The sequence below is a fragment of the Pleurodeles waltl genome, chromosome 1_2 (genome assembly GCF_031143425.1).
Source record: "Pleurodeles waltl isolate 20211129_DDA chromosome 1_2, aPleWal1.hap1.20221129, whole genome shotgun sequence".
In the NCBI taxonomy this organism is placed as follows: Eukaryota; Metazoa; Chordata; class Amphibia; order Caudata; family Salamandridae; genus Pleurodeles; species Pleurodeles waltl.
In genome coordinates, this window is record NC_090437.1 from 748,467,482 (window position 1) to 748,479,670 (window position 12,189).

General features: G+C 47.4%; 1 protein-coding gene across 1 annotated transcript in view; it reads right to left on the bottom strand.

Annotated features, from left to right (window-relative positions):
• PPID (peptidylprolyl isomerase D) overlaps positions 1 to 11,541 on the bottom strand; it is a 72,018-nt gene extending 60,477 nt beyond the window's left edge. Inside the window, exons 1-2 of the mRNA XM_069243360.1 lie at positions 11,332 to 11,541; positions 10,375 to 10,515 (exon numbers count right to left, since the gene is read on the bottom strand). Coding sequence (XP_069099461.1) covers positions 10,375 to 10,515; positions 11,332 to 11,416 — 226 coding nt within the window. The 5' untranslated portion in view covers positions 11,417 to 11,541. The remainder of the gene's footprint in view (positions 1 to 10,374; positions 10,516 to 11,331) is intronic.
• Positions 11,542 to 12,189: the final 648 nt, after the last annotated feature.

Sequence of the window (12,189 nt, forward strand, 5' to 3'; positions counted from 1 at the left end):
TTTTGCGGAAGGTGCTGTAAGTGCCTCTGCTCTGCAGGGAGTAGAGTGCGCCCATGGCTTTAGCAGCGTCAGTGTCCTTTTTGAGTTTTTCAATCGCCGTGTCCACTTCTGGTCCGAACAGTTGTTTCTCATTGAATGGTATATTGAGCACTGCCTGCTGAATCTCTGGTTTAAAACCAGACGTTCGTAGCCATGCGTGCCTTCTGATAGTCACAGATGTGTTAATTGTTCTTGCAGCTGTGTCCGCTGCATCCATAGAGGAGCGTATCTGATTATTAGATATGTTCTGTCCTTCCTCAACCACCTGTTTCGCCCTCTTTTGTAGCTCTTTGGGTAGATGCTCAATGAGGTGTTGCATCTCGTCCCAATGGGCTCTGTCATAGCGCGCAAGTAGTGCTTGAGAGTTAGCGATGCGCCACTGGTTTGCAGCTTGTACTGCGACTCTTTCCGGCTGCATCGAACTTGCGGCTCTCTTTATCTGGGGGCGGTGCATCCCCAGATGTGTGGGAGTTGGCTCTCTTGCGAGCTGCTCCTACTACGACGGAATCTGGTGGCAGCTGTGAGCTGATGAAAACAGGGTCTGTGGGAGGTGCTTTATATTTCTTTTCCACTCTTGGTGTTATTGCTCTACTCTTGACCGGCTCCTTGAAGATTTCCTTTGCATGCCGAAGCATTCCTGGGAGCATAGGCAGGCTTTGGTAGGAGCTATGGGTGGAGGAGAGGGTGTTGAATAAGAAGTCATCCTCGACTGGTTCCGAGTGTAGGGACACGTTGTGGAACTCTGCTGCCCTAGCCACCACTTGTGAGTATGCTGTGCTATCTTCCGGTGGTGAGGGCTTTGTAGGGTACGCCTCTGGACTGTTGTCCGACACTGGGGCGTCGTATAAGTCCCAAGCGTCTTGGTCCTGATCACCTTGGCTCATGGTGGTGTGAGCCGGGGAATGTGATGGAGTTTGTGCTGGTGAAACGTTAGTTACAGGTGGAGGAGAGGGTGGCGGAGTTACCTTTTAAGAGGGTGGCGGAGTTACCTTTTTCACCATTTTTGTTTGTGGTGCTTGATCTGATTGAAACTCCAGTCTCCTTTTTCTCCTAATAGGGGGAAGGGTGCTTATTTTCCCTGTTCCTTCCTGTATAAAAATAAGTTTCTGAGTGTGGTCCACTTCGGTGGATTGCAACTCTTCCTCAAATCTATGCTTTTGCATCTGATAGGACAGTGATTGCTCCTCTGAATAGGAACCGGTAGGTGGGTCGGTTGCGGGTTGTTTTTGCACCGAAACCCTGTCTGTACTCTTTTTCAGCCCCGAAGTGACCTTCTTCTTTTTCGGAGTCGAACCCTCTCGGCGTCGATCTTCCTCGGTGCCGCTGTCTCTGCGTCGAGCAGTTTCGGCTCCGATATCTCGGCGTCGATGTTTTTCAGCAGCACTTTCTCGGTCCCGAGAAGGCTGTGCGCCGGTGTCTCGACCGGAGTCGGACGATCTCTGCACCATTTCGGCCTTTTTCGGTGCCGATGGTCGGTCACCGAATTTATGGGTCGAGCCATGGCCTGGTGGCAGTGGCGTCCCCTGGGCCTTGTCACTTTTCTTGTGTGCTGGCTTCGACGTCTTACTCACAGTTTTTTGGTCGTCGAATTCTTCGGAGTCCGAATCATTGATCGAGAAGGTTTCTTCTTCCTCTTGTTCCTCGAACTCTCGGTGAGCTGTCGGCGTGGACGCCATCTGCAGTCTTCTGGCTCGACGGTCACGGAGTGTTTTTCGGGACCGGAACGCACGACAGGCCTCGCAAGTCTCTTCACTGTGCTCAGGCGACAGGCACAGGTTACAGACCAAATGTTGGTCTGTATACGGGTATTTGTTGTGGCATTTAGGACAGAAACGGAACGGGATCCGTTCCATCAGCGTTGTTTTACACGCGGTCGGGCCGACCAGGCCCCGAAGGGGGAATCGAAAACTACCCCGAAGGGTACCGGAGCTCTTCACTGTTCGATTAGGTGTCGATTCTAACTAAGCCGATCCCGAACGCAACAATACCGACGTAATTTTTCCGATATTTAGCTAACTTTCTGTTCCGAAACCCGGAGCGAAAGGAACACGTCCGAACCCAATGGCAGAAAGAAAACAATCGAAGATGGAGTCGACGCCCATGCGCAATGGAGACAAAGAGGAGGAGTCCCTCTGTCCCGTAACTCGAAAGACTTCTTCGAAGAAAAACAACTTGTAACACTCCGACCCAACACCAGAAGGCGGGCTATGCACAACATGTGTATCTACAGCGACAGATGCCATCGAACACAGATTTGCTCCTCTGCCAAGTTAATGGAACTGGGTTGCAATGCTGGAAAATGCAAGGTTCGTTTTTGGAGGCCTACCACGCTGGTGTCTGCTCTACATTTCATTACATGTGCAGTATTACACACACCAAGCACAAGCTTCTTAGGATAATTACCAAGTTCAGCAACCCCCAATCGTCTAACAGTGGCACCCCTTCCTATGAGCTCTGCGACACAATGGCCAAGCACTTCCTAAACAAAATTCCAGAAATCAGCAAACCATCTCAGAGATATCACTTCAACAATCCCCCACTACGATAATGGGCCTCCTCTCCCCTTTCACAGTTCCATAGACTCTTAGAACCACAAACACTTGTCCCACCTCCATGCCATGTCGATAACCACCGTATTAAGTCTTACAATCCAGTACACCTGAGAAATCACCATTAGACCCTTTCCCCCAACATTCTTAAATGAGCTGATGATACTCCTGCTGTTTCAGAGACTTTCCTGTCCTTCTTCAACAACTACCTAGAAGGGAAAAGTCGAAGATCAATTCAAACAAGCGCTAGTCAAAACGATATTTAAAACTCCTACTTTACCCCTCTAACTACTCCCTAATATCCAATATTTTCTTTGCAGCAAAAACACAAATGACATGAACTCAATCAACTCGTCTTACATCTGAAGTCTCAATCTCTCCTTCACCCAGCACAAGAAAGATTCAGACCCATGAGACAGCACAGCTTTCCATTTGTGAAGATATGAACATGACAGACAACAATAAAATAGGGATCTTCATTCTACAAGACCTCTGAGGAGCATTCAGCACAATGAGCCATAAGATTGTGCTCAAAAAAGTGAGCAGCCTTTTGAAGGGCACTGCTCTACCCTGGTTCACATGTTTTCTCTTTAACATCACTCAAATCATAGACATGGCACCTTATCAGAGACCAGCCAAGTAAGCTGTGGAACCCCTAAGGGGCTGACAATCAACCATTTTCAACGCATATATGACACTACCAATCTCGATCAACTCTTACGGTGTGACATACTATAACTATGTGTAAAGAAATGGCTCCCTGTTGCAGTTACCCCCCACTTTTTGCCTGATACTGATGCTGACTTGACTGAGAAGTTTGCTGGGACCCTGCTAACCAGGCCCCAGCACCAGTGTTCTTTCACCTAAAATGTGCTTTTGATTCCACAATTGGCACACCCTGGCATCCAGGTAAGTACCTTGTAACTGGTACCCCTGGTACCAAGGGCCCTGATGCCAGGGAAGGTTTCTAAGGGCTGCAGCATATCTTATACCACCCTGGGGACCCCTCACTCAGCACAGACACACTGCTTGCCAACTTGTGTGTGCTGATGAGAACAAAACGAGTAAGTCGACATGGCACTCCCCTCAGGGTGCCATGCCAACCTCACACTGCCTATGCAGTATAGATACGTCACCCCTCTAGTAGGCCTTACAGCCCTAAGGCAGGGTGCACTATACCATAGGTGAGGGCATATGTGCATGAGCACTATGCCCCTACAGTGTCTAAGCAAAACCTTAGACATTGTAAGTGCAGGGTAGCCATAAGAGTATATGGTCTGGGAGTCTGTCAAAAACGAACTCCACAGCTCCATAATGGCTACACTGAATACTGGGAAGTTTGGTATCAAACTTCTCAGAATAATAAACCCACACTGATGCCAGTGTTGGATTTATTAAAAAATGCACACAGAGGGCATCTTAGAGATACCCCCTGTATTTTACCCAATTGTTCAGTGCAGGACTGACTGGTCTGTGCCAGCCTGCTGCTGAGAGACGAGTGTCTGACCTCATGCGATGAGAGCCTTTGTGCTCTCTGAGGACAGAAACAAAGCCTGCTCTGGGTGGAGGTGCTTCACACCTCCCCCCTGCAGGAACTGTAACACCTAGCAGTGAGCTTCAAAGGCTCAAGCTTCGTGTTACAATGCTCCAGGGCACTCCAGCTAGTGGAGATGCCCGCCCCCTGGACACAGCCCCCACTTTTGGCGGCAAGTCCAGGAGAGATAATGAGAAAAACAAGGAGGAGTCACTGGCCAGTCAGGACAGCCCCTAAGGTGTCCTGAGCTGAGGTGACTCTGACTTTTAGAAATCCTCCATCTTGTAGAAGGAGGATTCCCCCAATAGGATTAGGGATGTGACCCCCTCCCCTTGGGAGGAGGCACAAAGAGGGTGTACCCACCCTCAGGGCTAGTAGCCATTGGCTACTAACCCCCCCAGACCTAAACACGCCCTTAAATTTAGTATTTAAGGGCTCCCCTGAACCTAAGAATTTAGATTCCTGCAACTTACCGAAGAAGAAGACTGCTGAGCTGAAAACCCCTGCAGAAGAAGAAAGAAGACACCAACTGCTTTGGCCCCAGTCCTACCGGCCTGTCTCCTGCCTTCTAAAGAACCCTGCTCCAGCGACGCTTTCTCCAGGACCAGCGACCTCTGAATCCTCAGAGGACTGCCCTGCTTCCAAGAGACCAAGAAACTCCCGAGGACAGCGGCACTGCTCCAAAAGAACTGCGACTTTGTTTCAAGGAGCAGATTTAAAGACCCCTGCAACTCCCCGCAAGAAGCGTGAGACTTGCAACACTGCACCCGGCGACCCCGACTCGACTGGTGGAGAACCAACACCTCAGGGAGGACCCTCCGGCGACTCCGAGTCCGTGAGTAACCAAAGTTGTCCCCCCTGAGCCCCCACAGCGACGCCTGCAGAGGGAATGGCGAGGCTCCCCCTGACCGCGACTGCCTGAACTCCATTTCCCGACGGCTGGAAAAGACCCTGCACCCGCAGCCCCCAGCACCTAAAGAAACGGAACTCCTGTGCAGGAGTGACCCCCAGGAGGCCCTCTTCCTTGCCCAGGGGGTGGCTACCCCGAGGAGCCCCCCCCCCCTTGCCTGCCTGCAACGCTGAAGAGATCCCTTGATCTCTCATAAGAAACCATTGAAAACCCGACGCTTGTTTCTACACTGCACCCGGCCGCCCCAGTGCCGCTGAGGGTGTACTTTTTGTGTGAACTTGTGTCCCCCCGGTGCCCTACAAAACCCCCCTGGTCTGCCCTCCGAAGACGCGGGTACTTACCTGCTGGCAGACCGGAACCGGGGCACTCCCTTCTCTCCATTGAAGCCTATGCGTTTTGGGCACCTCTTTGACCCCTGCACCTGACCGGCCCTGAGCTGCTGGTGTGGTAACTTTGGGGTTGCTCTGAACCCCCAACGGTGGGCTACTTTGGACCCAAACCTGAGACTTGTAAGTGATTTACTTACCTGACAAAAACTTACCTCCCCAGGAACTGTGAAAATTGCACTAAGTGTCCACTTTTAAAACAGCTTATTGTGTTTTATGTGAAAAGTATACATGCTAATGTAATGATTCAAAGTTCCTAAAGTACTTACCTGCAATACCTTTCAAATGAGATATTACATGTAGAATTTGAACCTGTGGTTCTTAAAATAAACTAAGAAAATATATTTTTCTATAACAAAACCTATTGGCTTGGATTTGTCTCCGAGTGTGTGTTCCTCATTTATTGCCTGTGTGTATGTACAACAAATGCTTAACACTACTCCTTTGATAAGCCTACTACTCGACCACACAACCACAAAATAGAGCATTGGTATTATCTCTTTTTGCCACTATCTTACCTCTAAGGGGAACCCTTGGATTCTGTGCATACTATTCCTTACTTTGAAATAGTGCATACAGAGCCAACTTCCTACACTATGCCAATGACAAAGATAATCGTCCAAGTTGCAAAGCCATCAGAATGATATTCCAATACCCTGCATAGATGCCCCCACAAAATCGATTTCTTGATAATCAAGAATCAACATAAGCTCAGCCCAAACAAAACGGAAATCCTGATTTGCCATTACTTGATTGACGCAATGCCAATTTCGCCATGGCAATGAAACTCTCTGCCCGCCATTCAATTAATCTCCAGACCACATACTCTTCAGAGAGACTCGAACTTGAATATTTGAAAGCTTATAGAAGAGTTTTTCCTGCTCACACATTTAAATCAAACACATGAAACACACAAAATAAGTAAATAAATCACCTCACCTCCGGCTACCTTTACTTCCCAATACTTCTTTTCTTATATTTTATCTTCCCTCATCCGACACCACCAAAAACACCCAACTCAAGCAACTACAAAAATACACACCTCTGCACTCAAACCTGCACACCCTAAATTCTATTAGACTACCATTCCACATGCCAACCGTCGTAAACGCAATTACACACTTCCGATCACTGTTACGATCCCTGATTCTCTCATCAATCTCACCTGTCTAATCAGCTACTCCACACCTCTTTACCCATATATCACAACAATTCATCCCCTTAATTGCTGCAGTGTAATCTGATGGTGAAGAGTTGATGTGTCTACCCATTAGCTTAAGGCTGATGTGTCACCACAGTATGACTAATGTTCTTACTTTTCAGAATCATGATGTGGTTTCGTCCAGAGCAGCTAACAGCAGTTCAGTATACACTGATACACATCGCACAAATTTTACACTGTGCTTCATTTTATAGCTTCAGCACACTTGCTCATGTCTATGCGAGGCTACAAGGTGTACATGAGTACAGTCAATTGTCCCTAGGACATCAGGAAATTCTGCCGTAACAGATGTTTGCTTTCCTTGTATTAGCTGTATGGGCGATTGTTAGAAATGGAGCTTCTGGTTGGCTAGGGTATGCACCTCAGCCAAGCAGCATTCATCCACGCTAGACAGGGCAAGTCAGATAAACAAACTAAGTTGACCTGTGCTCACCTTCTGGTAGCTTGGCACAGAGCAGGCAGGCTTAGCTTACAAACAACATGCGATCACACAACACAGTAATGCAATGTAAGCATCACAATAAGACACTACACAGTATTAGAAAAATAGAAAATATTTTCTAAGTTTAAATAAGCTAAACGTCAAACTCCATAATAAGGCGTAAAATACCTAACTTGGTACTGTTATCAAAAGCAGAGTTGTTCAGCACACTCACGTAGTTTAAAAGAAAATGTAGAGGCACATTGCCACAAGGTAATATGGTAATTCCCTTGTCGTGCTCCCCTAACTTGAGCAGCGGGAAATGGTGTCTTTGGATGAGGCTTGGCATCCTCCTCCACACCACCGGGAAGAAATGCAGTTGCGGTGAGGAAGCTGGGGGGAGTCGACGAAGGGCTCCTTTGACGTGCCAGACCAGGTGAGTTGCGGGCAATGGATAGGGTCCCCGCTGCAATGGTTAGCCGCAGAAGTAGACGGGGTGACTTCCCCAGGGTAGGTGAGCCTCAGCCACCATGCTGCAGGTTTCTAGCGCAACCCCTGAGAGCACTTGGAGGGTAGGGGAGAGTTGGTTTGCGGAGTGGCACCCACAGGTCCTAGGGCACGGAGGCTACTCCAGTGGTAGCAGCGGAGCCCGCTTTGTTGTGCCTGGAGACCTCCTGGCAGTAAGCACAAGACACAATGGTGTTCGTAAGCCCTCTGAAGGGGAGGGAGGGGGGCAGCAATGTAGAGGGAGTGTCCCACTGACAGCCACAGCTCTGGGGCAGGGGGACAGTAAAAAGATGAGCTGAGTATGCTAGTGCACAGGTCCCCATTTCAAGTCGGTCCTGGGTCCAGACAGACAGCAGGAGGTAATCGGACCCTTTGTGCGGACCCTAGATCTTACCCTTTGAGATGTAAGTTAGAGACACTCCCCATCTTATCCCCGGGGGGCGCCCTCGTCACAGCACCTGCCCTGAGTGTCTAGAGAGGAGGGAGGGAGGGAGGGGGAGGGGGCAAGGCACCTAAATGTTCTTTGCAGGAGGGCCCCATTCAGTTTCATTATGTCACTGAGGCTCTTGACACTGAACAAAAACTACTTTGTGTGCCAATATGCTCCTTGTGGAAGAGCAGAATGCAATCACTCACAGTAAAACCACCCGATAAAGTGGGAAATAAGTTTAATAAAAACAATTTCTTTAATGGCAGACCTAATTAGGGACCTGATTCTTAAAGAAAGTCACAAAAGTGCACCCATAGTATATGTCTTTGAATTAGAGGCTTTCATGAATTCACAAGCAAGAAATGCTGGTGCGGGCAAGGATGTTGAGGGCCGGAATCAATGAAGGGCACCTTTGAGGAGCCTGCCCCCCTGACACGCCAGGCAAGATGAAGGGGGGAGATGGGGACGTGCTTGCTGCGATGGTTAGCCACGGATGTGGACGATGTCCCCAAGGTACACTGCAGGAGTGGAGCACAACTCCTGAAAGCACTTGCAGGGTATGGATGAGATAGTTTGCGGAGTGGCGTCAGCAGATCCTGGGGCACGGCGGCTACTCCGGTGGTCGCAGTGGTGGTCGCAGTGGTGCCGGCTTCGTTGTCCCTGGAGTCCCCGCGGCAATAGGCACATTGGTGTTCGCAAGCTGTGTGAAAGTACTCAGAAGGGGCAGGAGGGGTTACAATGTAGAAGGGGGTGTCCAGATGAGACAGACCCTGGGCGTTTGATATACCACGCCTGACTCTCATATTAAATGTATTTTTCTAACGTGCAGTGTGCTGACTTGCTAAAGGACATGAACTCTTGTTTTTTTTCCCAAAAGTTAGAAGCTGAATGTAACTGTAGTAGATCCGCTCTCATGAAATTCACCCTGTCTATAGTAACATTTTTAGCTAAATGCAACAGTGAAGATTAACAAGGTCGCCTAAACTGGTACGGACAATGGAGCCACTGACCGAAGATGTGCAAAGGACCACAAGACGATGAAATCATACCAGACACACCACCCGCTAAAGATGTCAATCATAAGCACCAATAAAATACGTGGGAACTGTTGTGGGGTGAAAAATTTGATGACTTAATGTGTTTTTAATTGGTTATAGATAGTGGGGTGCAACCTCTCGTCCAATTAGATTTTAGGGGAATGTACAATGAAAAAGGGATAAAAACCCTTGACACACGGAAATAAGTTAGTTAGTTAGGGAGATGCTGATGCGATTTGATATGATCCAGAGACTGACACTTTGCCTAGTGACTTTGCTGATTTACTTAGAACCATCCTTGTCCTTAGATTACCCGTTTACACTTTATCTCCTTATGATGGAAGTGCCCCTTTCCTGTGAGCTGAGTTCCTGACTGATGACGAATCAACTGATGTCATGAAGACAAAGACTGAACCGGAGTGCTGACCCAAACTAGGAGGGTAAATATAGGACAATGAAATTGTGATTGTCTGTTTGCTTTTCCTTTCTAGGTACCAACTGCTATGCTTTTGACAGGAGCCATAGTTAGATGTTTTCCAAATTGGTGTTACAAAATTGTTTTGCGTGAAACCCAACATGCCAATGCTAATTATAGGTTAAGTGAGGGGTTCACTAAAACTGACGCAAATGGACAAATGACTGAATCTACGCTTTGTTGAACCATACGCTGGTATACTCTGCTAATGATAGTTTATGTTCACAACGTGCTATATTCTAATGTTTGTGATTCATGCTTTGATGAAATCCTATCAGAGTTGCCATATTGTGACCGTGCTATTATGTTTCTTGGTTTTGAGACTAATAAATTTGCTAGTAGTATTGTAACCAATAGGGAATAAATATCACTAAATTCATACTAAACTGGTGTGGTTATTCATGACTGCAAGGTCATGGTGGTGTCTTGAGTTTGATTAATGTCTTTGACTAAAGTGAAATGCATTGTCATGATAAATATTGATGACATTATTGACATGTTGATTAGCTATCTCGTCCTAAGGTGTCTCTCAACAGGGTCAAAAGATTCATTGGCCTAAAACGAGTCCCAATGTGTAATAATTTATCATAAAGGGACTCGCCAACATACGAAATAAAACCAACGTGAGCTGCTCTTACAGTACATCACAATAACAAGATACCATCGTGATTTACCATGGTTTCAGTCGTTCATTTTGCTGGCCACGGATACATTGAAATGCCCAAGGAGACATAGGCGATTTTTTGCAGTATACAGTCACAAATGTTTTAATGACAGCTTCTGGGGAGGGATAGCAGCACACTAACCCCAATACAATTTCAAAACACTTAAAGGTTTTAGCAGTATAATACAATTCAAACTCACTTCTGTGAAATGGACATCCTTTAAAATGAAGAGGTTTTCCAGAAACAGGACCATTGCCCTTTTCTCCGGTACACAGGGCACGGAAATTCTCAGCTGTCTTGGGTACAATATCAGCAAATACTTCAAAGACAATTCGACCAACTGAAAGAGATGAAGAAACGACATTATTGCCTTAATAAATATGTCTATGTCTCACTACTGTGGGACTACTACACCGCCTGGGGACATCAGCTATATCCGACTGCAGTGAACAGTGAGGAAGTACAACGGGAAACCCGTCCATCATAACTGTAAAAGCGAACATATATGCACAAATAACCTGCCGCTACAGCGAGTTCCAGTAATCAGCGCTTTGACTCACCATAGTAACTTAGCAGTCCGGTGTAGCTCGAAACGCCGCAGTGCCGTGACAGATGGAGCTGTGTTTAATGCGCTGCAAATGCCCTTGTACGGAGAAGACATGCCGCATAAAGCGAAGTGTCCGCTGCTACACAACAAATATATGCTATGCTGCGTTCATATCTCAGCTATACAACGTAATATGTTTAAACGTTTCTATTAAAAGCAAGTACGGGAGCGAAAAACAAAATGCTCGGGGGGGCGGCGGGAGATGGGGGGTGCACTAGCAGCGTTCAACAGAGCTTCAGGCCACAGGTGACATGCAACCAGCACGCGGTTGAACGGATGAGTCAGGCAATCCCTTTCAAAACCTGGAGATATTTGAGCGATCGACTCAGGGAAGAGCTCAAGAGAAGTGCAATAATGAAAGCCCCCAAAAGGAACAAAACTCGAGGCAGCTTATATCTAAGGTATATATGGGAGGAATGCGATAAGGGGTCGCGGGATTCTTTGGAAAGAGATAAGCGGGGCCAGCAGGACATAGACCGCGTGCAACTGACGGGCGCAGAAAACTCCTCGTATCCACCTCCCGCTCTCCATGATTACGCATTGCCTCACCGAACTCCCCGCCGATCTCTATGTCGAAAAATAGCCGAGGGTTGTCTGCACATGAAGGCCTGTTGACCGGTGCTGGGAAGGACATGCTGTTGGTGTTCCTGCAGGCAGTCGGTGAATCTATTGTGCGGCAACTGCAATTACAACTCTGCACCGGCTCCGCAAAGAACACACTTCCGTCTACAGGCCCCGGATATCCGCCGCAGTGGTCCAATCACAGCATTAAGCAGCCCTGAGTAAGGAAGAACAAATACGCCAGGAGCACTAGACCGGCATTTTAAATATTCCATTTTAAGGACAGACGTCTCATAACTCGTTTCCCTTTTGGTCTCCTCTGATTAACCCCTTCGCTGCCAGGCCTTTTCTCCCCTCCTGTGCCGAGCCTTTTTTTGGCTATTTGGGGCAGTTCGCGCTTAGGCCCTGATAACTTTTTGTTCTCATAAGCCAAATTTGCGTCCTTTTTTTTTCCAGCATCCTAGGGATTCTAGAGGTACCCAGACTTTGTGGGTTCCCCAGAAGAAGGCCAAGAAATTAGCCAAAATACAGTGAAAAGTTCGTTTTTTTCAAAAAAATGGGAAAAAGGGTCTGCAGAAGAAAGCTTGTGTTTTTTCCCCTGAAAATGGCATCAACAAAGGGTTTGCGGTGCTAAAATCACCAGCTTCCCAGCTTTCAGGAAAAGACAGACTTGATTCAGAAAACACAATTTTTAAACACAATTTTGGCATTTTACTGGGACATACCCCATTTTTACGATTTTTTTGTGCTTTCAGCCTCCTTCCAGTCAGTGACAAAAATGGGCATGAAACCAATGCTGGATCTCAGAAAACGAAACATTTCTGAAAAGTAGACAAAATTCTGAAT